General features: G+C 51.5%; 1 protein-coding gene across 2 annotated transcripts; it reads right to left on the bottom strand.

The window, feature by feature from the left end:
• Positions 1 to 410: 410 nt before the first annotated feature.
• KIF2C (kinesin family member 2C) lies at positions 411 to 27,552 on the bottom strand. 2 transcript variants are annotated; one of them, XM_056130907.1, is made up of 21 exons: positions 27,450 to 27,552; positions 25,856 to 25,950; positions 23,397 to 23,498; positions 23,181 to 23,229; positions 16,663 to 16,785; positions 14,764 to 14,883; positions 13,871 to 13,971; positions 9,745 to 9,840; positions 8,845 to 8,899; positions 8,595 to 8,757; positions 6,949 to 7,039; positions 6,657 to 6,720; positions 6,477 to 6,568; positions 5,827 to 5,969; positions 4,623 to 4,827; positions 4,431 to 4,541; positions 3,343 to 3,410; positions 3,046 to 3,151; positions 2,836 to 2,949; positions 601 to 724; positions 411 to 515 (listed from the first exon to the last, which is right to left on the bottom strand). In XM_056130907.1, exons 1-21 carry the CDS (start codon positions 27,511 to 27,513, stop codon positions 433 to 435), a joined length of 2,169 nt encoding a protein of 722 aa, XP_055986882.1. In that variant the 5' UTR covers positions 27,514 to 27,552; the 3' UTR covers positions 411 to 432. The 2 variants fall into 2 exon arrangements, with proteins under 2 accessions (XP_055986882.1, XP_055986883.1); XM_056130908.1 differs by lacking the exon at positions 14,764 to 14,883.

Genomic DNA, 27,552 nt, shown 5'->3' with positions numbered 1-27,552 from the left:
ATAAAACCAGAGAGAAAACAGCAGGGATCTTCTCAGATCCCAAGAAACACAAAGAAGGGACAGGACTCAGAAACGTTTTTTAAATATAAGACTGTAGCTTCCAGGCCGAGTGTGGAAGGCGGAACAGAGCCCACGCTGCACTAGGGGCTTTTCCTCCGCCCACAGTACTGGGCCACGGAAGGATGCTGCCCCAGGGGGCACTTTGCAGATCGGGGGAGCACGCAGGGAAACTAAAAGCTCCATCCATCATCATCCTTGCTCCCGGAGGCACAATGGAGGGAAAGGAAAGGGTCCGATGCCACTTAGAGGCCCTCCCCAGCTGTCCTGGGCTCAGACCCCCCTACCCAAACGGCCCCTGACCCACCATGTACCCAAAGCTCGCTGGGGAGGGGAAGAGGCCGGCATGAAACCAAACATCTTTATTTGCAGCCGTCACTGGTGCCGTTTCTTGCAACTCATCTGTCTGCTGGCCTGCTCTTCCAGCTGCATGGCCAAGCGCAAGGCCTTCACGGTATCTGGAAGGAAGGGGCGGAAACGCCGGGGTAAGTGAGCTTCTCCAGGCCCCAGCACCCAGAGGCCCAGCCTCCCAGCAACACCCACCTTGCAGGGCCGAGAGGTGCTTGGTCTGCTGGACCATCGTTGACTCCGTTTTGTTCACTAAGGTCTCCAGGTCGTAGTCGGGCTGCTCAGTCATCTCGAAGAGCTCAATCCAGCTGGGGCCTTGCTGCAGCACAGGGAAGACCTGGTTCAGTAGTGATCAAACTAGGGGCTGAGGGGATGCTATAAAGGGCTGGAGCACTTGTCTTGCATGCACAGGTGCCTGGGCTCAATCTGTGGGACTCCAGAGCCCGCAGCCACTGGACTGGAGGTTCACAACCTGGCTGGGAATGTCCCCAATAAACAAAAAAAGCAAAACAAAGACCAGCCAAATTGGGCAGACTAGGGCCAAAGCGATGGAACAATGGGGAGGGCACCTAGGTTTGATCCTCGGCCCCCATATGGTCCCCTGAACCCCACCGGTAGTGACCCCTGAGTGCAGAGCCAGGAGTAAGCCTTATGCTGGGCATGGCCCCCAACCCAACACCAAGTGGGCAGGCCATTCCAAGGCCAAGGGCAGTGATATAGCTGTCCGTGCCATGTGCCCGTTTCTCCTGTCTACCCATTCCCGGCGCCCGCTGGCTCTCTCCCGAGGAGCATTCAGTCTGAATTCTTCCTTCTCCCCACCATCAGATGCCTGTGCCCAAAGTCAGAGATCTGAGCAATGACTTGATTATTATGCTTGTCCCTGATCTTCTCGTTCCCTGTCCAAAGATGTGGCGGCCATGCTCATAAGAGGCCTGCGGTGCCAACATCTCAGAATGTCTTTCTGCAACCTAACTGCCGTTTGCTCCTGTTTTTTGCTTTTAGTGAAGCAAGCTAACTTTTTTTTTCAAAGCTACAAAATTTATTTTGTGTTTGTTTTTGGACCACACCTGGCAATACTCAGGGATTATTCCTGGCGGGCTTGGGCAACCATAATGGAATGCTGGGGATCGAATCCTGGTTGGCTTTTAATTTTTAATCTACAAAAATTTTAATCTACAAAATTTACTTAGGTAGATGTGAGGGCAGAGAAAAAGAAATACTTGTCCCAAGAGAGAACATGAGGTTCTCCAAAGTGGAAAGAGCTGCAAAGACAAGAGACAAGCAAGAGAGATAGCTATTTCAGGGAGAACACGGGTTCGAAGGGCTAGCGTTTACTCCAATTTCCACCCAGATGTGCTAAGAGGTGATGCACTGTGACGGTGATGTGTCCACATGACCACTGCCCTCACAGTGACATCCATTCTGTGCTGCAAAACCCCTCGGCCTGAGGTCTGCTGCTAGCCACTGCTATCCACAAGTGCTATTCACTTGCTCATGTCTTTTCCCTTTTTTCCCTTTCCCTTTTGGGTCATACCCGGCAATGCTCAGGGGTCACTCCTGGCTCTGCACTCAGGAATTACTCCTGGTGGTGCTCAGGGAACCATATGGGATGCTGGGAATCAAACCTGGTTGACCGAGTGCTAACCCCTACCTGCTGTGCTATTGCTCCAGTCCCCTCATGTCTTTTCCTTTGGCCAGAGGGAAACTTCTCTTCCTGAAAGTACTGTCCCCTCAAACATTTGCTCCGCTGAGGAGGAAACATGCACCACCCCCCACCGTGTTAATGCCTTCACTGCTTGTCCCGCTTTGCCCTAAGCACTTCACGCCCAGCACAGATGTGCTCTCAGCCCTCCCCATGGCAGCAGAGGCACAAGGCACTGTAAGTGCTTTAAGAGCATCACACTAATCTGTGCATGCAGAAAGCCCTGCTGTGCCCATTTTAGGATGACAAAACTGAGGTCCAGTGAAGCAAAGTGATTTGTACCCATTATCAGCTCACAGGCAGAAAGAGCTCAACAGGCAGAGTGCATACTTTGCATGTGGGAAGCCTGGGTTTGATGCCTGGGACCAAATGGTCCCTTGAGCAAAGCTGGGAGTGACACCAGAGCCTGAAGTAGCCCCTGAGGACCAAGGGGTGTCCTTCTTTCCACCAGAACCATCGAGTTTAGGGTTGAATGCGTTAATTTGGGGCTAACTTTTTACACGTTCCTTGCCTAATATGGGAACTGGCATAAAGCACCTGGTAGATACACACTGAATAAGACACGGTCCCAGTGCAGAAATCACCCGTTAACCCGTCAGGAGCATGTGGCAGAGACTGAGGGAAAACGCGGGTGCCAGACTGGAGAGGAGGGTGGTGGGGACAGCTAGTGGAAGGCGGTGACAACTGCCTCTGCTGGACCCCTGCCAGGGCGGACAGCCAGGCCCCACCTGGATGATCTCCTTGAGCCCTTCCATGACCTTCTCCTCCAGCTCCCTGATCTGAGTCATGGCTTCATTAAAGCTGGACATCTGGGAAGACAGTTCCTCTTCTTCCTTGGAGAACTGAGGGGACCAAGAACAGAGACGACAGTGGACCCAGCCCCACCGTGGCCCTCATCCCTCCCCTCCCCCCCGCCCGGCTCCGCCCTGCCTCCTTACATTGCTGGTCATCAGGGTCCCAATCGAGCTAGTATCTGTCTCTTCTGTTTCCATCTGAGTTGTCTGTTCCCCACTGGTCCCAGTGTGGGGGCTCAGCTCCTTGACCCTGAGAAGTGAGGAGGTCTCAGATCCCACCCGAGATGGTACCACTCACGTCTCAGCCGAGCCCGAGGCCCTCACAGTCAAGGGGAAGGGGCTGGCCACAGGCCTTCCAGCAGCAGGTCCAAACCCCAGGCCCCAGAGCTGCCTCGTCTCATCACAGCGGATCCCCCTCTCCCTGCCCCGCGATGCTACTACCTGTCTGCGTATCTCAGCGTGTTTAAAGTATATTCACAGGAACTGATGCCCGGGGAGATCATGGTAATCTGCAAATGAGGGAACGGGTAGTTACAGGTGGATGGTCGTGACCAAGGACACAAGGTTGCGTGTTCCTGGGAGGCCACCAGGAGGAATCCCTTCCAGCTGTGGACACCTACAAGACACCTGCCCAGAAGTCTCGCTGGGCAGATTTCGCTCTGGGAGAGAAGTCCCTGCCCCTTTTAAGTCGCTTAAACTTTGGTCTAGAGTCACATCTGGGCCAGAGAAATAGGGATGAAGGCATTTGCCTTGCCTGTGACCAGCTCTGGCTTGTTCCAGGGCATGGGCACAGCAGATGGTCCCCTGGAACAGCCAGGAGTGACCCCTGAGCAGAGCCAGGAGTAGTCCCTGGGAACCACTGAATGTGGCTAAAAAAAAAAACCAAAACACCCAAGGAACAAGTAAAGGCATATTTGATGGCCTCTAGCTGCCTGTCTCCTTTAGGGAGGAGACCTCAGCAAGGCCACATTTCAAAGCTGGTGGTTTCTCTGTGGAAGCTGAAATTTAGCCAGGCTCGGGGATAGATGATTAGTAGAGAAAGTTTAAATAGTTAAGAGTGATCTCTCTCTCTCTCTCTCTCTCAGAGCCAGCGCAGCGGTGTTCAAAACCTATTTCTGCTTCTACGCTCGAGGCAAGGCAAGGGGGAGGGGGACTCTATGGGATGCCAGGAACTGAATGTGGGTTGGCCTTGGGCAAGGCAAGTGCCCGACCCACTGTACTGTAGCCCCTGACCCATAAGAGGGAATATCTGTCCAGACCGGGCAGGCAAGAGAGAACGCTCCCTGAGGGGAGGGGAGGATACTTTAGCTAGGGGAGGAAGTGGACCAGAAAGCCATCCCAGGACACAGTCCAGGCTGGGAACCAAAGGTCCCACGGGGTAGCGATGGAAGAGCCATGTAGCCCTACCCTAGCTCTCTCCACTCCAGTAAGGGAGGAAGGACCCAGCCCAGTAAGAGCTGCGCCACGCTAGTATCGGAGCCCCCCTTTGCCGGCTCTCTGGCGCGCTCCAGCCAGAGCCAGGGACTCACCATGCAGGTCCTCGAGTTCTCCCCGATGAAGGAGTCCCTCAGCACCTGCGTCAGCTTGCTCTCTCGGAACGGGGTATGCGCCTTGTTCTGTCCCAGGGCCCTGATGCACTCCTGTGGGCGGGCCAGAGGCGCCAGTGAGGTCCCTCCCTGCTCCCCCGCCGCACCCCAGGCATCCCGAGCGAGCCCTGCTACCTTCAGGGCCAGGAGACTCTTGTTGATTTCCGCACCCTCCATGCGAGTCTGCCGGTCAGCGCTGGACGTGTCTGCGCCTCGCTCGTTTCCTGCCAGATCCACCAGAGAAAACTTGCCAAACAGTCTCCCTTTGTTTCGAAGAAGAATCTGGAAGCAGGCGTGGGAGCGGGAAGAGTTGGAGTTGGCAAAGGTCTGCCCAGAGGTCCTATGGCAAAGGAGGGCAAAAAACCTGAGCTTCTGCAGCCACAAGGCACCTGAATCCAGAGCAGTTGTTTGTTTGCTTTTTGGGTCACACCCGGCGATGCTCAGGGGTGCCTCCTGGCTCTGCACTCAGGACTTACTCCTGGCGGCACTTGGGGGACCATATGGGACGCTGGGGATGGAGCCTGGGTCGGTGGCGTGCAAGGCGCCCGACCCTCTGTACTTTGCTCCAGCCCACAAAGCGGAGTTCGGATGCAGAAGGGACCCAGTGGACCTGCCCTAGGCCCACGAAGACTCTGCCGCAGGGCACCCAGGGAGGAAAGGCTGACAGGAGCCACCAGCGCCTGGAGGCCCCGCAGAGGGTGCGTGCTCCCTGGTCATCCAAAGCTGCCCATAGCCCACTGTCTCACATGTCCCAGGGCCCCAGTGGGAAGAGACGTCCCTGCCTGTCTCGGGGCACTAGGACTAGGTTACTGGCAGCCTGCAGCAGACCATACTCCTGTCTCCGAGGGAGGGGACAGCAAGAACGGCCCAGAAAGACCAGAACGTGCCCCTGGGGTAAGAGCTTGGGAACAGCTCGACACGGTGGATTAAATATTTCTTTGCAGGCGACACTTAGCAATGCCCGGGAACCCTGTGTTACCAGGGATCAAACCAGGGACACCAGCATGCAAAGTGCTCCCCGTTAAGACTGGAGATGCTGTCTTTTGGGGGGTGGAGGGCACACCTGGCACTGCTCAGGGCTTCTTCCCGGTTCTGTGCTCAGGGATTACGCCTGGTGGGACTCAGGGGACCAAATGAGGTGCTGGGGTTGAGCCCAGGTCAGCTGCGCGCAAGGCAAGGGCCTCATTCCTGTAATTATCACCCCTGTACTAACTATCACACTCGCCCCAAGACTGATGTCTGTTGCTGCGTCTGCCCAGCTGAGCCGGCTTCAGGCAGAGGCTCCCTACCCTCACGGCCGGGGCAGGCAGCCCTGGCCCTCCCTCAGCAGGACTCTGACCTGCAGGCGCTGCCCATGTCGATCTTCTTGATGACGTCGTCGGCGCTGTTCACCAGGTGCTCCTGCAGCCCCACCACCTGCACCTGCTGCTTGCCATCCTCCAGCACCCGCAGCTTGGCCTTCTTGTTGAGCAGGTCGAAGAGCTGTGGCGGGTGGGGACAAGGCCCGGGCCGTTAGCCGCCCCATCTCCCTCCTCTGATGCAGCGCCAGGAGCTGCTGAGCTGCTATTAGTGTCCAACAAGTCCCTTAGGACGAGGAGTCCACCTCGGTGTGCTGCCTCTGCTAATCGCCAGCAGTTGCATCTGCGCAAACGCAGGCAAACCCACCACCCAGAACAATGAGGCTCTTCAGTGCACTCGGCAGCTTCTTTCTGGGGTCAGGGAACGCTCAAAATGGCTTCCATACAAGCGAATGTGACCACCATCCCCTGGTGGAGGCAGGAAGGGAACATACGTGTACCACCAGGGAAGAGTGAAGGAGGTGGAAGGCCAGGGCACCCTCCAGACTCCACCTGCACGGGGCCCTCCGGAGCTCAGGGGCCGCCCCCTCAGGTGGAATATCCCTGTCACGGGGTTCTACTACATCCAGTCAACTGGGAGGGTATAGAGTGTCCCGGAGTCCCACAGCAGAGAGGGCTCCCGGCCAGTTACCTTCCCATTATAGATCTCGAAAAACGTCACATAGACTTCCAGGCCCAGGTTCCGGTAGCGGGGCTGATTCTTCAGCAGGAAGACGTCCTGGGCTGGGGTGGGGGGTGGGGGAGGGGAAGAGGTCGAGTTGTAAGGACGCTGACAGTGGTGTCACACCCCCCTGTGGCAGGGTACACTTACAGGCCATGGCGTAGATCCCTTTGGATGCGTTCTGGGCTTTCCCCATGAGATCTCCGCCCATTGTCTGCAAAGGGAAGGGACAGAGGCTGTGGCAAAGGGCCCGGGGCCTAGGCCAGAGCACGGCTGGATCATCACCCAGAGAGCCGCACCAAAGTTGGGAAACGGTGTGGACATGCACAACTCAAGCATCCGGGGCTGGGGTCTCTGCAAGGAGGGGGCTTTCTGCAGGAAACTCATTGTCTCTCTCCTCAAGGACCCACTATTGAACCTCCCATGAGGCCCGGATACGCACGTGTGTCTTGCCACTTCCCGTCTGGCCATACGCGAAGCAGGTTGCTTTTCCCCCTTCGAAGATTGTCTGTACCAGTGGTCTTGCTGTGAACCTAGGGGGAAGCACGGGGAGTGTCTGTCCCTCCTCTGAACCCCAGGCCCGTTCGCTGCACTCCCGGGGTGCTGTGTGAGCTCCCTGTGGGCGCTTACCCGCCTCGCCTGCTCACTGTCCCTTCACCGAGCCCCACCACAAGCCTGGAGTGTTCCCGGTCAGCTGGGGAGAGTGGGGCTGACCTGCCAGAACAGCTGATGGCCTGTGCTTCCCCAGAGCCACCAGACCCTCCCCAAGCCCTGGGACAATGTCACAAGCTGGACTCAGCTACTTAAAGGTCAGAGGAACCCAATCAATGAGGCCTCAGTTTTCTGGCTCGGTGAACCAGTTTCTCTTTTCATGGTTTTGTTTTCTTTTTGGGCCCTACCCAGTGATGCTCAGAGGTTACTCCTGGCTCTGTACTCTGGAATTACTCCTGGGGGACATACGGGTATGCTGCGTGCAAGGCAAATGCCCTTCATGCTGTGCTATCACTAGGCCCCTGTGAACCAGTTTCTAGCAGGTATGTAGAGAGTTGTCCATCCTTATTTGGGCCAACTATATGTCTGTAATAATCCTTAAAACACGTGTATTTCAATCTAAATCTGTGAGTCATATGACGACATCACAAACTACATCAGCCCTAAGGACTGCGGCTTGTCACCCGTGGCCTGAAGCGGAGCAGTCGGACAGACCTTCTGTGACACGAGTGTTCTGCACCTGTGCAAGAACGGACATCACACAGAGGGCTCTGAGAGCACCTGAAACGTGGCTAGTGTGACTCTGGAACGAATCTTTCCATTTTATTCAACTTTTCCTTTTGTTGGGGGAACGAGGGCTTGGGCTCTATGTACCTGGCAGTGTTCAGGGCTAACTCCTGGCTCTGCGCTGAGGGATCACTCCTGACAAGTGCTCAGGGAACAATATGCAGTGCCGGGGAGCAAATCCAGAATGGCTGTATACAAAGCGAGCGCCTTACCCGCTGAACTCTCTCTCTGGTCCCTGACCTTTTTGTTGTTGGTTGTTTGTTCTTGGGCCACAATCAGCTGTGCTCTGTGCTCAGGGATCACTCCAGCGGTGCTTGGGGGACCATAAGGGGTGCCAGGGATGGAACCACGATTGGCCATAAACCAAGCAAGTGCTACCCGCTGTACTAGCTCTCCGGCTGCCCCTGAACTGCACTTTCAGCAGTGGCCTGAGGCTAGTGGGCGCTGTCATCAGCAGGGTGCCACTCAGGTTGCCTGAGACCTGACTCTTGACCCACTCAAAAAAGGTTCTGCAGCCGACAAGGAGGCTCATGGGAGGCCAGGGATGTAGCTGAGTGGTGCACATGCACAAGCAAGGCCCTGGGTTCAATTCCCCGTACGCACGCACGCATGTGACGTGCTAGGCCCAAATGGGGTCTTCTTGGTTTTATAAGTCAGAGCCAGCTCTGTGATAATAGAGCCAAAGAAAACATGAGGAGGCCAAGAAGGGCTCCCTACTTCAGGTGTCTGCATGTCTGTGGGGAGTGTTACCACAATGTCTGCACTGAAAAGCAGAGGGCACAAGGAGGGGGCAGGGAGCAAAGGACTAACCTGTAGACAACTTCATTTGAAGTCGTTTCATCAAATACAAAGTCAAACCGGAACGCTTGATTCTCCAGATACTTTGTTAAGTCCACTTTTAACTTGGGTTCGTGCACCAGGACCAGACTCTTGCTAGGAATGGAAATCACATCGATCTCCTTCTTGGCCAGTTCTGCAGGAGAAAAGTACTTCAGGGTCTTTTCCAGACACAGGGGCCCTCAGTCAGCCCAGAGCCCTCTTCGGACCGAAAGAGGCTTACCTTGCTTATTTAGCGGCCGTTTCCTTACACAGACACATATTCTGTGCTCTTCAATCTTCAAGAGGACAGAAGAACCATCAGCAAAGGCTCAGGAAAGGAACCCGCCCAGGTCTTCCCTTCTAGTCCCATGTCTGGGGTAGTCAGCCTCACGCGAGGACTCCATACTCCAACAGAGCAGAGGGGCCCAAATTTACGAGGCCATTACCCCCCTCTTCAAAAATCCTCAGTGACGCCTGAAATACGCCTTCCTTAAGCGAGCAGAAAGTAGCCCTCCAAAATGTACCTGATCTATTACTGCCCTCCTAGATGGGTTCAGCACACCCGGGGGCAGGTGTGTGGTGGTGGTGGTGGGGGGAAGGTCCTGCAATTCAGGAAACACTGCTCAAAAACCTGGCTTCTTAAACTGGGGGCCATGACTCAAAGTGGGACGCGTAAATGAATGTAGGATCGTAAAAAAATCTGTATTAAGGATCCAGAGACATATAGCTCAATGGGATGAGCTCAGGCAAAGCATGCAGGAGACCATGTGTGGCACTACATGGTCCCCCCCAAACAATGCTGTGACTGGTCTACTGAGCAGAGCTGGGAGGAGCCTGAACACTACAGGCATGGCCTAAACACCTCCCACCGTAAAAAAGTATTCTGAGGCTGGGGACGTAGCCAAGCGGTAGAGCCTTTACCATGCACACACACATGAAATCTTGGTGTCCAGCACCACAAAAAGAAACTAAAAATGTGTACACACACACACACATTCTCTCTCTCTCTCTTTGCATACATATATGAGTATATGAGGTCTTGATCTCCAGCACCACAAAAAGAAACTAAGAAAAGATTCCCCTCAGGTGTGCACCCGAGGAGGAAGAAGAGGTAGAGGCAGAAGCCCAGGGGTTTACTTACAGGATCCGTCACAGTAAGTGGATGACACTTCAAAGTCGTCCGAAACTCTTTAATCATCCGGGCAAATTCCCAGTTTGGAAAGCTGCTGTCATACTCCTGCTCGGGAAAAAGAAAACAAAAGAAGTCACACTATATGTTCCTGGGTCTCCCAGGAACAGGTCTTCACAGGCAGACAGTTCTTCGGAGGTGACAACACCCCCCCATGCCATCTCGCTTCCTCTCACTCGGGCTTTGGGAAGAGAATCCAGGAAAAAAGTCCCAAAACAGATCAGCAGGGATGCCTACGCATGCCCCAAATCACTTGGGGAACTTTTGTAAGAACAAAAGGGGGATGGAGAGATAGGACAGCAGGGGAGTGTTTGGCTTGCAGGTGGCTGACTTGAGCTTCATTCCCGGAAATGCATATGGTCCCTGAGAGCAGGTCCAGGAGTAAGTCCCGAGCTAACTTCTGGATATGCCATCAGGACCCACACCTTCGCTGTGCAGGGGACCACATCGGGGGGGCCAGAGATCAAGCCCGGGTCAGGCACATGAAGGCAAAAACCCTGCCCACTGTACTATCTCGCCAGCCTCCTATGATTAAAATGCTTAGAGAATGCACACTGATACACTAAATTCTTCGTGTGAGAGACTCCCAAGTGATGACCAGGAGACCAGAGGACCACTCCTGGTGGTATTTGACCAACAGACCAGTCAGGACTCGAGGACTGTGGTACTGCTCAGGCTCTGAGAGGGTAGGGTCCACGAGGACCACAACTCTAATTCCTACGCTGTCTCTTCAGGCATAAAACTAGAATTCTTAATCCATCATTTAGATATATACAGATTTATATTTTTGAATCCTTTGAGGTCATTAAAAGATAGCACAGAGCTATCCGATTCTGAGTCAGCTATTTGCTAGTTGTGTGAAATTTGACTTATTTTCTTCTGTAAACAGGAATTTTTTCTTTTTTTCCTTTTTGGGTCACACCCAGCAATGCTCAGGGGTTACTCCTGGCTCTGCACTGAGGAATCACATCTGGCGGTGCTTGGGGGACTATATGGGATGCTGGGGGTCAAACCCGGGTCAGCTGCATGCAGGGCAAACGCCCTACCCGCTGTACTATCGCTCTGGCCCAAGGAATTTTCTTTTATTTCTTATAGTTACAAAATAGTATAATTTTGTGATATGACATATGTTTTGATATATAATCCGATTAGATTTTGGGTAAAGGTAAACAAAAGAACAGGGAGAGCACAGATTGCAGAGCACAGGCCTAGTGTATGTTCCATCCCTGCCCTGACATGGCCTCTGAGCTCCACTGGCCCAAGGATACATCACAGGGTAGACAATCACCCCGAGGGGCACTGGGCCCCACAACTACTGCTGGTGGCTTCCACAGAAAAAAGAGGAAAAAGTAGTCTGTAATTAGTAGTAAAAGATATTGTAGTATGTTTGCCAAAAACTATGGTTCTTTTTGTGTGTATTCAGTAACAAGACATTCATTTCTATGCCCTGAAAATATTTATATTTCTGTGAGTCAAATTTTACACTTAACTATAATGAAGAAATTTCTCGTTTTTCATCTAAACCTTATAAGCCTAATATTTTCATCTAAACCTAATTTCTGTGGGTTTTTTCTCTTAGATTTTTCTTTTTCATGATTTCCATTTCAAATATTGAAAGTAGTCAATTCAATTTTAATAAAAAGTAGAGTAAATGAGAGAGAAAAAAAAGGAGTAAGCCCTGAACACTGACAGGTATGGCCCACATACAAAAAAATAAAACAACCCCCAAAATCCAAGAGTCCCTTCATAGGAGATCAGATGGACCGGAAGACCCTGAACAAGTAACCCAACTACGGGGCAACTGCTCCAAACTGGAACTCCACTGTAGCACCCCCACCCTCCCCAAACACACACACACACACACACACACACACACACACACACACACACAGAGAGTCCAGGGAACAGGGAAGGCAGACAACTGTATCCTGCAGCCTGGCTGAGACTTGGCACTCTTAGGGCACATCCACAGCACAGTCAGCATGAAAAACTCCTAATTTAAGGGTCTTCAGAAATAGACCTGAATTATTTGTTCTCTGAATCCTGATGCCCAGCTAAACCTCCTGGGCATCAAGTGAAATTTCAGAAATAAAGTAGCCAAATAGATCTCTGGTGTTGGTGAGGTCAGTTAAAGGACACGTAGTCAAAAGTCCTTCCCTGGGTTGAAGTCATGGTAGAATGGGGAGTGGGGGAAGAAGTAGAAGGGAGACCGCTTGTCTTGCATGCAGCTGACCTGGGTTCGATTCCCTGGCATCCTATGTGCTCCCCCATGCACCACCAGGAGTAATTCCTCAGGGATAATCCCTGAGCATCACTAGGTGTGGCCCCCACCCCCCAAAAAATCCTTCCCTGAACACTGAACACTCATCCACTATTGGTGGGCATACTGTGTGGTTCAGTTTCTATGGAAAATCATAAGTATTTCTTTAAAAAAAAGAAAGGGACTGGAGAGATAGCACAGCGGGTACGGCGTTTGCCTTGCACGTGGTCGACCTGGGTTCGATTTCCAGCATCCCATATGATCCCCTGAGCACCGCCAGGAGTAACTCCCGAGTGCAGAGCCAGGAGTAACCCCTGTGCATCGCCAGGTGTGACCCAAAAAGCAAAAAAAAAGAAAAAGAAAAAGAAAAAATATTTCATATGACTCAGCAATTCTACTTCTTGGCACCTGCACTCAAGATACAAAATTATTTATTTGAAGAGATATATGTACATCTATGTTCAGTGTAAATCTTAGTACAACAGCCAGGAGACTGAAACAACCCAAATGCCCATCCAAGATAGACAAATGGACAGTGAAGCTGTGGTCTACATAGGCAATGAAATAAGAAAAGGTTAAACAGGGGGTTCGGGGGGGGGCCAGAACAATAAGCAGCAGCGAGCAGTGTGCTTGCTTTGCATGTGGCTGACCCAGGTTGGATCACCAGCATCCCCCGAGCACCATCAGGTATGACCCCTGAGCACCGAGCTAGGAGTTAAGTCCTGAGCACTGCTGGGTGTGCCCCCAAACAAAAACAATTTAAGATGAAATCCTGCAGTTTACTGCAAATTGGATGAAACTAGAGAGCATTATGTTAAATAAGCCAGAGCAAATACCAGATGATCTCACTGATCTGTGGTATAACATAAACAAAACAAGGGAATGAACAGTTACCGCATGATAACAAGCCCTTGGCTCTGGATTACAGATAAGAGAATATCAAGCAAGGAGGAAATGGTGAGGTGGACTGGAAGTAACCATCAGAACTGTGGAGGGGGGCTGGAGCGATAGCACAGCAGGTATGGCGTTTGCCTTGCACGCGGCCGACCCGGGTTCGATTCCCAGCAGCCCATATGGTCCCCTGAGCACCACCAGGAGTAATTCCTGAGTGCAGAGCCAGAAGTGAACCCTGTGTATCGCTGGGTGTGACCCAAAAAGCAAAAAAAAAAAAAAGAACTGTGGAGGGTTTGGGCATTCCAATGGTGGTGGCAACTCCATCAAAAATAGCGTTAACATGGTCGTAAACATGTGACCTAAACTATAATTCTAAAGAAAGCAAAGTATAAATATGAATATATATATTTACATTTTGAAAAGATTTTCATGTCATTTTCAGTTGCTGGAGTGATAGCATAGCAGGTAGGGCGTTTGCCTTGCATGCGGCCAACCCGGGTTCGATTCCTCCGCCCCTCTCGGAGAGCCCGGCAAGCTACTTAGAGAGTATTCCGCCCGCACGGCAGAGCCTGGCAATCTCCCCGTGGTGTATTTGATATGCCAAAAATAGTAACAAGTCTCACAATGGAGACATTACTGGTGCCTGCTCGAGCAAATCGATGAGCAACGGGAGGACAGCACTACAGTGGATTTCAATGAAAACAAAATGAGACCCTTGCCCGGGAGGCTGGAGAGAGAGCACAGTGGGGAAGGTACTTGCCTTGCACATGGCTGACCCGGGTTCATCTCTGGTGCCCCCTTATAGGTTCCCAATCCCTGTCAGGTGTGATCCCTGAGCACTGAGCAAGGAGTGAGGTCTGAACACTGCCAGGTGTGGCCCTCGAACAAAACTAGACAACCTTGCCCTCACTCCCAGAAAGGTACCTGAGCACGCTTTATTCTCATTTCGGAGTGGTGGGCTTTCTTCTCTTCTCTCTTGTTCTTCATTCTTTCGACTTCCTTCACAACACAGGATTTCCTTCGAACTATGGAGAAAAAAGGAATTGCACTTCTTTTGTTGTTGCAGTGCCAGGAATCAAACCCAGGGTCTTGCAGCTGCGAGGTGTGTGCTCCACCACTGAGCCACCTGTCCCGCCCCGCCTACACGCTCACCTGTCTAGGGCAGCTTGCTCTCCGCTGGCTGCTTTACAGAGATAGGGACTTTGCCACGACTACGCCTTCTCTAGACCCTTGCTCTTAAGTCACCATATGCAACAGAGGAAGCAATAGCTGGAACCTGACCTGGCCAAGTCCACAAAGAAAAAACTCACTAGCGGAAGCACCGCAGGTCTACACCAAGCACGCTTTTTCTTTCTGTGCCTTGTTTTTGTTTTTATTTCTGGGCCACACTCAGTGACACTCAGTTTACTCCTGGCTCTGAACTCAGAAATTACTTCTGGCGGTGCGCAGGGGACCACATGGGATTGAACCCAGGTTGATCATGTGCCAGGCAAAAAGCCTACCTGTTGCCCTATTGGTCTGGCCCCATCTCTCTCTGTGCCTTCAGTGGCATTTTCTCAACAACCAGAAGGGGTGAGACCAACCTTACTTGACCGTAAGTCATTCCACGCTACTCTTCAGACCTTGGGTGCGACAACAGAGGTTGCGTCGAGAGAGCTTCTGCCAGCTTTCAGAGAAGGGTCACCTCTTAGGAAAGACTGATTCTATGGCCTTAGGGAAACTGGCCCAGGTGATACACATGGTAACTCAGACCTGGGACAGGAAGTAACTGCCCCACCTGCACTCACAGCAGACAGAAGGCAGTTCAGCGTGTCTACCTGAGCTCGCGGGGTTTGCCGCAGAGGAAATTCTGGGATGGCCTTGCTCTTCCGCGTCCTCGCTGACCATCGCCAATGGAATTTCAGCCACTGCAGAACAGGAGGGCCTAGGGTGGCCAGCTGTGAGGGAACAAGAGTCGCTGGAGGCGCAGGGATAGTACAGTGGGGAGGGTGCTTGCCTTATTTGTGGCTGACTAGGGTTCGATCCTTGGCATCCCATACGGTCCCCTGAGCACCGCCAGAGGCAGTTCCTGAGTGCAGAGCCAGGAGTCACCCAAGCATTGTTGGGTGTGCCCTCTATCTCCCCCACCCCTGCAAAATAAAAATATCACTGGAGAAGCAGGCAGGATGATCACAGCTGTGCTCAGCCTAGCCATGGGCCAGGAGGAGGGGCTGACGACCATCTCGAGGGTTCCAGCTCCCACTCACTGAGCAGACTAGGGGCTTTTCCTTTTATCTCAGTCCATACCGCGAAATGACTGTCTGTAGGTTCATGGGAATTTTTTTTTTTTTGGGCAATGCCAGATACTAAATCCAGGTCTCATGTATGCAAGTAAGTGCTTTGCCATTGAAATACATCCTTGATCCTGTCCAAAAACTTTAAAGGTCTATCTGAAGCTTTGGAATGAGAACAAAAACTGAAAAGGCAGAAATAATGGGGCCCCGAGAATAACTAACCAGAGTGGTTTAACCCGGAAAGGCACAATTCATGATGACACACTACTTCCCGTATCTGGTTGTTTCTTTTCATTCAGAGCGGAATTTGATACATGTGACGACTGCATCTCACACTCTCTTTACATATCTAATAAAAGTTGACCATTTACTTCAAAATATGTTTTAAAATTCCACTTGTACTAAGTAAAAAAACTGAAAACGCATTGGAGAGCCTTGCATGCGGCTGACCCTGGCTTCGATGCCCAGCATCTCATATGGTTTTCCAAACACTCCCAGGAGTAATTCCTGAGTACTAGTAGTAAAGAGTATTACTGGCTACGGAACCCAAGATAAAAACAAAAAAAATCCCCCAACAAACAAAAAACCAGAAAAGCTCTCTCCTGTGAGGAAGAGTTCAAAGGGCCAAAGTTTTGTATTTGTGCCTGGGATCAATCCCCAGCCTGAACCATCAGGCCCTCAGCGCTAGACCAAGAATTGCTGGAAAGGCCCTGAAGTTCCCTAAGCATGTCGTGGAGGCCTAGCCCCCCAAACCCTGTAACTATTGTCAAAAAGTTGAAGCTAATTAGACTTAAAAGAGAGGAAAGGCTAATTTAAGGCATTAAAAACCAGGATTGTGGATGCCCCTGGGGTTGTCTTAGAAGGTGACTGGGGAGCTGGTAACGCTGTTTGACCCATTAGTTACGTGTGTTGTTTAAAGACTCTAGAGTCAATGATGGGTATGGTTTCTGCGTACTGCAGATGTACACATCCATATAACCTTTCAGGAGGGTTTGGTCAAATGAGATGCTGTCCAGATAAAAGAGAGTGCTGGGGAGTCTGAGCCAACACAACGGGGTGAGGTTGAGTGCATGCTGTGTGCAAGGGGCCCACGTTTGATCCCTGGAACTACATGGTCCCCTGAGAACTGCTGGGAGTGACCCCCAGGCACGCAGCTGGGAGTAGCCCTGAAACAAATGGGCCAGGGAGATGGAGATGGCTCAACAGACTGTGGAGGCCTGGATTTGATCCTTGGCACTGGGCATCACAGGGATCAAGCCTGGAGCACAGAGCTGGGAGTAGCCCACAAAAGTAGGGTTGGAGGAGCACCAAAAAACTCCCCAACAAACACAGAAGTGTCAATGTTAGGAGGGGGCAGGCGTGTAGAAATCCTGGGATCTCCTAGGACAGGGGGAGGCTTGTGCGAGCAGCTGCCCGCGGCAGGGAGGCCAACTCACAACTCACCGGAAGCAGCGAACTGTTTGCGGGAGTTCGTAGATGCAGGCAGCTCCACCTCCATATCATTTTCCTGAGAGGTCATTCGCACCTCTGCGAGAGTGGACAAGCGAGTGGAACGGCCACGGAGACCTGAGGAACCAAGGAAGCAGACAACCAGGGCAGCTTTCAGCAGGGCTGACAGGGTGTAGGAGGATGGAGGTGGCGGTGGGAATGACCCTCCACCTTTCAGTCAGGGCAAGATGGATCCCAGGGTCCCAACCACCAGGAAAGGGGCCTTTCTCCACTACTTCCACCAGAGCAAAGGGAACGTTCGAAAGGTCAGTATCAGGAACATCAAAACAAATTCCTAACATTCTGCAGATGAGAGCTCCCAAGGCCAAGGGTATATCCCTAAGCACATCAGTCTGCAGTAGATACCTACAGGGGGTAGGCGCTTGCCTTGGGCACAGCTGACACCCAAGTCCCACCAGGAGTGACACAGAGCCAGAGTAACCTTTGAGCATCAGTGTGTGGCCCAAAACAAAATCAAAACAAAAACCTGCAGCCAATCTGAAATCATTGGATAGAACCAATTCCTGAAATACAGCATCACTGGCCTTAATAACAATGACCATTAAACACTTTTTACCTACTTCAAAGCACCATTAGAAAGTAAGCATCAGGGCTGGAGAGATAATATAGTGGGTAGGGTGCTTGCCTTAAATACTGCTGACCCAGCTGTGATATTTGGCATCCCATGTGGTCCCCTGAACCAGGAGTTACCTGAGCATCACTGGTGCAGCCCAAAAACCAAACAAAAAGGAAAGTATTAGGGGGCTGGAGAGATAATATAGAGGGTTGGATACCTGGCACCACCAGGCATGGTTCCCTGAGTCCTACAGGAGTGACCCCTGAGCACAGAGTCAGGAGGAAGTCCTGAGAACTGCCAGGTGTGGTCCAAAAACCAAAACCAAAAAGAAAAAAAAAAGGAAAGAAAAGAAACTATCAGTACAAAAAAAGCAAAAATCAGTACCCCAACCTGATAGTACACATCAGGCTCAGAGAAATTAAACTACATGCCCAAGACACTCAGCTAGTAAGTTGCAAACCCAGATGTGAATGCAAGAATGTCAGGTTCCAAAGTCTGGGCTTCATTTCACAGCTCTACAATGGCCAGAAAGACAGGATGGGTCTAGTCATCAGAAACCCATGCGATCAGGAGCTGGTGAGATAGCATGGCAGTACCAGAAATAATCCCTGAGCATAAAGCCAGGAGTAAGCCCTGATCATCACCAGGTGTAGTCTAAATCACAACCCCCCACCCCAAAAGGGAAGCCCATAGGATCATTTCTTAAAGACTTTCAGGATCTTAGAATACTTAACAATTGAGAGACCACTGAACTCTTGTCAATTTCTACTCATCTCTAGTTCCCTCCCCTGTGAAGCACAATCTATCACTGAGTTATAAATTCAAATGTGTATATAAACATACATATACATATACGGCAAACTCCCCGTGGCGTATCCAATATGCCAAATACCAGTAACAATGATGGGTCTCATTCTCCTAACCCTGAAAGAGCCTTTAATTTGGCACTTTTTAGAATCTCAGGGCTAGGACGAAGGAGACGTTACTGGTGCCTGCTCAAGGCAATCAACGAACAACAGGATGATCGTGATACACACACACACACACACACACACACACACAGAAACATATACTTGTACAAAGTTTTAAGTTGCTAGTTTGGTTGTTTTTGGCCACACCCAGTGATGCTCAGGAATTACTCTTGGAGGTCTCAAGGGGAACATCTAGGAGGCCAGGGATTGAACCTGGGATGGCAGCATGCAAGACAAGCGCCCTACATGCTGTACCAAATTATAAGTCATATCAAAGAACTTGACTTTAAGTTGACCTTGCGACCACTCACTACTTTCGGACTAGCTGACAGCAGCACAGCAGTAGGGCATTTGCCTTACAAGCGGCCCACAAGGCCAACCCGAGTTTGATTCCTCGGCCCCTCTCGGAGAGCCCGGCAAGCTACCAAGAGTATCTCGCCTGCACGGCAGAGCCTGGCAAGCTCCCCGTGATGTATTCGATATGCCAGACACAGCAACAACAAGTCTCATGATGGAGACGTTACTGGGCCCGCTCGAGCAAATCGACGAACAACGGGAGGACCGTGACCATAACATCAAAGAACTAGAGCACATGGCTCATAATAGCACACATCAGTTTGTACTGAGTTTCTAAGCCTCAGTCTGGGCCCACGTGCTGGCTCCTGTAACCCTAACTTTCCTAATGTGTGTAAAGAAGGGTGAGTGAGCCGGAGCTTGTGCTCTGCAAGGAAGCTGGGTCCAAGCCCTGTACTCCGAGGTGTCCTTAACATGCCAGATAGAGCCCCAGATTGAATAAGAAATGTAAATAATTACAATTTTCCTATTTCCCCCAAAATCTGTAAATCTATTTCTACTGTGAATAGCATGACCTTTCTATTTGGTTTCTGGGCTGCAAGTGATGCTCGGAGCTTCCTCTTGGCTCTGTGCTGTTGTCAGCAGCTCAGACCTTTGAGGTACAGCTGACTGGACCCAGCTTGGCTGAGTGCAAGGCAAGGGACTTACCACCCACACATCCTCTCCGGTCGTTAGCATGTAACCTTTCTTTCTTTGTTGTTGATTTTGGGGCCACAGCCAACAGTGCTCAGAGTCTCCGCACTCTGCTCAGGATCACTCCTGGCGGGGCTCAGGGACCATATGGAGTGCTGGGGACTAAACCCAGGTAGGCCACATGAAAGGCAAGCACCTTACCTGCTGGACTACCTCTCCAGCTCCTGTGGAGATTTTTTTTCTGGGCTAGAGATGACTCTATTGATCGAGCTCATGCTCTGAGTGTGGCAGGCCTGGGTTCAGTCTCTGGGATCACATAGCTCCACGGGCACTGAGAGAAGAGACTCCTCCCCCCGCACAGAACTGGGAGTAGGCCCTGGTCATCTCTGGATGAGACCCGAAGAAACCACCACCACCAAAATAAACATTTTCCCCACATTAAAAAAAGTTATAGGAGCGCCTGTTCCCCCTGGTGGGTGGGGGTCCACCATCTTCCGGAGGCTGATGGCCAGCCAGGAAGGGGCCTACAGTGAGGAGACACGTGGGCCTCATGGGATGGGGCCCATCCCAATGAGACCCCAAGTCGCCGCCCACGAACGGGCCCTGTGGCTACTCAACAAGAGGCTTAAGCCATGAGCCCAGAGACTCAGACACAAATCTCGGAACCCAGCGGCTTTTGGCAGAAATACCTCCCCATTCAATTATTAAGATTTCAGAATTCCAAAATCATGCGGCCGTGTGACATCATATGCTATTCATAATCAGCAACAGAAAACACTGTCTAATGTTGCCTTTTCGGCAGATGTGTTGGGGTAAAATTTCAAATAATGATGGGTCTCATGTCCAAATACTGAATGTAATCAAAGTAGAGAGTAATGTGGAAATCATCTGCCATACAGGTAGGGGGAGGGTGTGAGATTGGGGGTATACTGGGGTTTTAGGTGGTGGAATATGTGCACTGGTGAAGGGACGGGTGTTTCATCATTATATGACTGAGACTTAAACCCAAAAGCTTTGTAACTGCTCTCACGGTGATTCAATAAATTTTTTTTAAAAAAAAAGGTCCTCCTGTTGTTCATCGATTTGCTCGAGCGGGCCCAGTAACATCTCCATTGGAGATTTTGTTGTCACTGTGTCTGGCATATCGAATACATCACGGGTGGCTTGCCAGGCTCTGCTGTGCGGGTGAGATACTCTTGGTAGCTTGCCGGGCTCTCCGAGAGGGGCGGAGGAATCGAACTCGGGTCGGCCATGTTGGCTGCGTGCAAGGCAAACGCCCTACCACTGTGCTATCACTCCAGCCCAATAAATAAATTTATAAAAAATTTACATAAAATATATATTATATAAAATATATACATTTTTATAAATTTATAAAAAAAATTCAATAAATAAATTTATAAAAAAAAATAAAGGGGCTGGAGCAATAGCACAGAGGGTAGGGCATTTGCCTTGCATGCGGTCAACCCAGGTTCGATTCCCAGCATCCCATATGGTCCCCTGAGCACCGCCAGGAGTAATTCCTGAGTGCAGAGCTAGGAGTAACCCTGGTGCATCGCTGGGTGTGACCCAAAAAGCAAAACAAACAAACAAATAAAAAGTTGTAGGGCCAGAGAAATAATATAAGAGTTTAGGCACTTGCCTTGAATGCAGCCAACTCCAGTTCGACCCCCAGCAAGACTTATGCTCCCCCAAACACTACCAGAAGTGATCCCTGAACAGTCAGGAGTAAGCTGGGTGTGACTCCCTCCTCCCCGAATAAAGAAGCTGTAGTAAAACCCCTTTAGTGAGGCTCCCGCCAACCTCGTCTCCCCTTATGATACAGGCACCACTCAGGCTCAGCAACTTCCATGTTGGGACCCCCAGGACCTCAAATTCATCTAAGTACTTCCTGGGCCCCTGAGGTAGTCAGATCATGCAGGGCAGTGGCGGTAGCGAGACTGGGCTCAACCTCCCAGGCTGCGATGTGCGGCTGCAAAGTACGCGAGATTTTGCGGGCAGTGGGTGCCTACAGCTAACCTCCACCAGAGAGTAGAAGGCTGCGTGTTGTGCTAACTTCATTATGCTATTTTCCTTCCCATTCCAGATCTCTGTAACCACTGGTCATACTTCTAAATGGCCTTGGCCTGGGTATCAGCTCTTCTTACAGCCCACTCACAGCCTCCCTCCTCCAAGAAAAGAAAACAGGACTAGCAGCTGATTACTGTTCCACGCTGTACAGGAACGCCTTCCAGGTCAGGCAGCAGATTTCTCAAGGTACCACATCTCTAGGCGGATGGTCTCCCAGGGCTGCAGGTTAGACAACTGTATTTTTTTGTTGTTGTTGGTCACACCCAGTGGTGCTCAGGGCTCACTCCTGGCAGGAATTACTTCTGGAGGTGCTCAGGGGGAACACAGGGATGTCGGAGATAGAACCTGGGTCTGCCATGTGTAAGGCAAGTGCCCTACCCACTGTACCACTGCTCAGCGCCCCTCCACCCCTTTTGAAGTGAGGGAAATAGTAGAGAAATTTACCTGGAGAGGGTTAGAGAGAGACCACAGTGGGTAAAGGCACTTGCCTTACACGTGGCAGACCCAGGTTCAACTGATCCAGGTTTGATCCCTGGCACCCCATATGGTCACAAGAACCCTGTCAAAAGCGATCTCTGAGAGGAAGGAAGGAAGGAAGGAAGGAAGGAAGGAGAGAGGGGGAAAGGGGAGGGAGGGAGGGAGGGAGGGAAGGGAAGGGAAGGGAAGGGAAGAAGGGAAGGAGGAAGGGAGGTGGGAAAGAAAGGCAGGAAGGCAGGAAGGCGGGAGGAAAGGAAAGGAAAGGAAAGGAAAGGAAAGGAAAGGAAAGGAAAGGAAAGGAAAGGAGGGAAGAAGGGAGGGAGGCAAGGAAGGAAGGAAGGAAGGAAGGAAGGAAGGAAGGAAGGAAGGAAGGAATCTATAGAAACACGAGGGGAGAGGGCTGAAGGATAGTATAGGGGATAGAACACTCGCCTTACACACAACAGAACCTGGCAGCACAATGGTCCCCTGAGCACAGCCGGGAATGATTCCTGTGCATAGAGCCAGGAATAAGCCATGAGTACCAACAAGTGTGACCCGCCCTCACCACACAGAAAAAAGGAGAGGAGAAAAAAAATACATGAGTGGAGAGAAGGATGGAGCGAGATATACGTGTTCAAGAGTGAATACCGGGGGACCAGAGCAACAGCACAGCAGGTAAGGCACTGGCCTTGCAGCCAACCTGAGTTCGATCCTGGAATCCCATATAGTTCCTGAGTCCTGCCAGGAGTGATCCCTGAGTGTAGACCCAGGAGTAAGACCTGAGCAGAGCTGGGTGTGCCAACACCAAAAACAACAACAACAAAACAAAAAACGAGAGAGAACACAGGCTTCTTCAAAGGGGAAAAAAGTCAAGAGCACACATCTAAGGCCGAGATACAGTCCAAAGTGCAGAACGTACCGTGGCAAATATTTTAAAGTACACAGTGTAGTAGTGTTGGTGGTAGGCCCTAACTTGCACATTACAGCTCCAGAACTTCTCTGGTTTTTTTTTTTTTTTTTGAGGTGAGTGGGGCACACCTGGCTGAGCTCCTGGCTCCGCACCCAGGGATCACTCCTGGTGAGGCTTGAGGAACCATGTGGGGTGCCAGGGAGTGGAAACCCAGCTGGACATGTGCAAGGCAAGCACGTTACCTACTCAACCATCTCTCTGGCCCCAAGAACTTTGGTATCTGGCATGACTGAAACTTCCTGTCTTTTGACCATCATCTCTGCTTCCTCTCTCACTAGTGGCTGAATATTTCGAGAAAAGAATTTAGAAGCTCGAGTAGGGCAGAAGACAGAGTCTACACCTTGGAGCCGTCTGTTAAACTGGAGCAATGGGCACTTCACTGCTGGGCGTGACTACTGGCACACACCCCATAGCTCTAGGACAGGAGATGTCAACTTACCTTCCCTTGGGGCAGGAATTCTGGAGTTGAATGATCGACGTTTTTGTTTCTGAAAAACAAAATAAACCGTGATATATTGTCCTCACAACTTCACAAGGGCCTACGCGGGGGTTCTGTTCCCTGCTGAAGTCCTCAGCGGTCTCAGAAAACCAACCAGGGCCATCAAGCCCAGGGGGTCCTTCGGGGCGCTGACTCAACAGCCAACGAGTCACATACCTGGACGGTTACATTTTCCTGCAAGGACAGATTGTCCTTTGGGTGCAAGGGAAGAATCTGCAAGAGTTCAGGATTTATGGCCGCCACATCGTCGAAATCAATCTGTAACGGATAAGCAGAAGTTTTCAGTGGAGGGACAGGACACAAGGATTAAGGTGCCTGCCGTGAACACAGCTGACCCCCGGCTTTTTTAAAGGTTTGTTTCGTTTTTGGTTCACATTTGGCGAAACTCAAGAGTTGCGTCTTGGCTTTGCACTGAGGAATTACTCCTGGTGGTGCTCTGAAGACCAGATGAGATGCTGGGGATTGAAACACGGTTGGTTGTGTGCAAGGCAAATGTCCTGCCCACTATACTATCACTTTGACTCCTGGTACCAATTTGATTCCTGGTACCATTAGATGTGATCCCTGGGCAGAGCGAGCCAGATGTAAACGCTGAGCATCACCAGATGTGGGGCCCTCCTCCCCACAAACATACACGATCACGCGCACGCGCGCACACACACACACACACACACACACACACAAAGTTGTAGTGGAGTAAAACTGCTCAACCCAAACAAGGAAGACGACTAAATTCAGATGTCACTAACTTTAAGTTTCAACGAATATAGACGGCCATAAACATGTACTGTCGCATCAGAGCAATAGTACAGCAGGTACGGTGCTTGCCTTGCATGCAGCTGGCTGGGGTTCAAGCCCTGCCGGCATCTCGTAAGGTCCCCCCCCCCAGCACCACAGGAGTGATTCCTGAATGCACAGGCAAGAGTAATCCCTGAGCATCGCTGGGTGTGCTCCCCCCCGACCAAAACATAAAGCCAAAACCTAAACAAGTACTGTCCCTCAGTGGAGGTTTACCATCGAGATGGCTACGTGCTTCTGGTTTCCAAGTCAATGGCAGATGGGACCGAGGAGGAGGAGGATAGCGGACAGGCAGCCCACTAAAGCTTTAGGCTGCTCCGCTCCCTGCTGTTCTGCTGGGCAGAGCCCGGGAGCCTCCTGCTCTTGACACAGAGGCGGAAACAAGTTCTAAGTGTCCAGTGAGAGTCAAAACTGGAGGGCCCTTCAGGATCTTACGGGCAGGGACGAGATCCCGAGAGCTGCTACCTAACCCTAAGTCTACCTACATTTTCTACCAGGCCCAGAAACTTCTTCCCCAGTCATAGATAGATTCCTGCTGACTTCCCTGCGCAGGTCTGCAATGAGGTCACAATTCTAGATTGACATCACTAGAGTCCTACAACGCTCTAGGAATAACTCAGATATAACTTCACAGCCGGCCCAAAAATGGTACCGCCGTACCCAGTTCATCCTTGATATTTCAAAGTGTGAAAGCACCAGGTCACACAACTAAGCCTACGCTCTGGGGCAGTGCTGGTGGGGACTACAGAGTGTTTGGGATGGAACCAGGCTCCCAGCGTGAAAAGCACAGCTCCAAGCTTGGGCAGGTATTACGTTTTCGATTCTTTTATTTCTCAAACATACTGGCATACTTACCCCATCGCAGTATGCTAAAGCAAGCCCTTTACAGGCCTCGATAAGCTCTGGAGAGTTTAGCAAGTGTGTCTTTCTTGTCCATAGGTTATGTTTTGGCCACCTCAGTATCCCTCACACCAAACACACAGGCTTTTTAGAACCAGCTGAAATGATTTGTCGAGTAAATTCTCACAACAGTAGTGAGAGTAGTGAGTATACTATCACCATCTTCATTTTAGTCTTTTTTCCTTTGGTTGGGGGGGGGGTAAGCCATAGGGGTGTGGGTGGAGCTCTTGGTTTAGTCCTGGCAGTGCTGAGGATTGAATCTATGTGGGCCACATGCAAGCCACGTACTGTCCAGGTCCTCCTCCTCAGTTCAGAAATGAGGAAAACTTCAAAGATGCCTGTAAACATAGGGCGTGGCAAAGCCCAACTAGGACCAAGTTGTTCACATTTCTCTCCTGGTGACCATCTTGCCAAACCACAATGCCTCTAAACCATCAATGTCTTAGTCCTTAGAAATCCGTCCAAGGTCCTCCACACCCTTTACAAAAAAAGATTTTTTCTTTCTTTTTGGGTCACACCTGGCAAAACCACAGGGGTGACTCCCGGCTCTGCACTCACTCAGGGCTTATTCCTGGCGGTGCTCGGGGGACCCTATGGGACGCTGGGAATCAAACCCCGGTGAGCCGCGTGCAAGGCAAACAGCTAATAGTACAAAAAGAATGCAGATGACCCAAGGTTCGACCCTTGGCACCCGAATGGTCCCCTGAGCACCGTCAGGTGTGATCCCAGAGCACAGAGCCCTAAGCATTATCTAATGCAGCTCAGGTGTAGAAAGGTATGGATCAAGAATAAAAGCTGAGCATTGCTGGGTGAGGCCCAAGAACAACAACGAAAAAATCTAATGAAGCACAGGTGTAAAAAGTATTGATTAAGTGTGGACCAGAAATAAATACAGGAGTCCGTCTCACAAAACTCACCTCTTTGCCTTTTGTGATATCTCCTTCTATCCACTCCACCGAAACACAGGACTTCTCCAGGTACACAGATCTTACACTGGCATTGTGAATGGCGCCTTGAGCAAGGAGAGATCAGAATTACTCATCTCTTTCATTTTTAGACTCCCGTAGAGACTCGGCTGTGGACTGACCTGAAGAAAACACAGCCGTCCTTCTCCCCTCTTCTAGGAGACAAAGAAACTCCTGGCAGTTTACCTGACGACATCCCGGCTAAGGAAGCAGGTCACAAGTTCTATCAGAGTTACTGGGGACGTATGAGAGGCCACTGGGGCGAGAGGGTATGCTTGGCCAGGGGAGTGACTCTAGTCCAGGAGCGTTTCTGAGTCTGGGGGCGCTCGATCTCTCTGGACCCTCCAGGCTATCTCAAGGGGGCCACAGTGAAAATCGCATCAGTTGGGGGGGTCACCGGAGTCAAAGGGGGCTAATCGTGGGCCGGAGTGATAGCACAGCGGGTAGGGCGTTTGCCTTGCACGCGGCCGACCTGGGTTCAATCCCTGGCATCCCATATGGTCCCCTGAGCACCGCCAGGGGTAATTCCTGAGTGCAGAGCTAGGAGTAACCCCTGAGCATCGCTGGGTGTGACCCAAAAAGAAAAAAAAAAAAAAAAAGAACAGCACTAAAAAAAAAAAAAGGGGGGGGGCTAATCGGTCGGGCTGGGGGCCACAGGAGGAAGGAGGAAGGGGGCCACGCTTGAGAAGGGGCTGCGAAATGCAGCTCGAGGCATCTAAGAACTGCCAGGAGAGGGGAAGCTGCTTCAGCAAAGAGAAAGGGAGAGGGGGCAAGAGCGAATAACACAGCGGGTCGGGCGTTTGCCTTGCAGGCCTTGCCGACCCGGGTTCGGTTCCCGGGGCATCCCATAGGGTCCACCCAAGCATTGCCAGGAGTAATTCCTGAGTGCAAAAGTGCAAAGCCAGGGCTGGAGCAATAGCACAGCGGGTAGGGCGTTTGCCTTGCATGTGGTCGATCTGGGTTCGATTCCCAGCATCCCATAGGGTCCCCTGAGCACCGCCAGGGGTGATTCCTGGGCGCAGAGCCAGGAGGAACCCCTGTGCATTGCCGGGTGTGACCCAAAAAGAAAACAAAACAAAAAAATCAAAAAGTGCAAAGCCAGGAGTGACCCCTGAGCATCGCTGGGTGTGACCCAAAAAGCAAAAAAAAAAGAAAAAAAGACAGTACGAAAAAGGGAGAACTGTAAGTTCCTGAACGGGTTGCAAGAATGTCAACGTGTGACAGGTGCAGGAGAGAACTCGAGAGCCGAGGAGGGGCCAGGCAGGAAGCCAGACCCCGAGGCCGGCAGGGTCGTTTCCCGGGCAGAGCCGAATCTCGCAGAGATCGAGGATGCGCAGGGACCCCGCCCCTCCCCGGAGGCCCGGGAGAGCCGCTGCCAGGGCCGAGACCCCGGCCAGTCAGCGGAGGCAGCGGGGGTCGTGGGGGACGGGGGAGGGGGGTCCCCGCGGCGTTTCCGGAAGCTGCTGCGGTTTGGGGAGCAGCAGGGAACGGTTAGGCTTTGCCTGGCCCACCGGCGCCCCCCGGGCCAAGGGACCCCCGCGCTCACCGTTACTGCGTTGGACCTTGATGGAGAGGCCAGGAAACAGACGAGTTTGAAGCAACGACGCCATCTAAAACGTGCGCGGGGGAGGACAGGACCGCGAACGGCC

This window comes from Sorex fumeus, unplaced genomic scaffold (assembly GCF_029834395.1).
Source record: "Sorex fumeus unplaced genomic scaffold, SorFum_2.1 ptg000082l, whole genome shotgun sequence".
NCBI lineage: Eukaryota > Metazoa > Chordata > Mammalia > Eulipotyphla > Soricidae > Sorex > Sorex fumeus.
The sequence above is the reverse complement of the archived record's forward strand: the minus strand, read 5'-3'. Positions and strand labels throughout refer to the sequence as shown.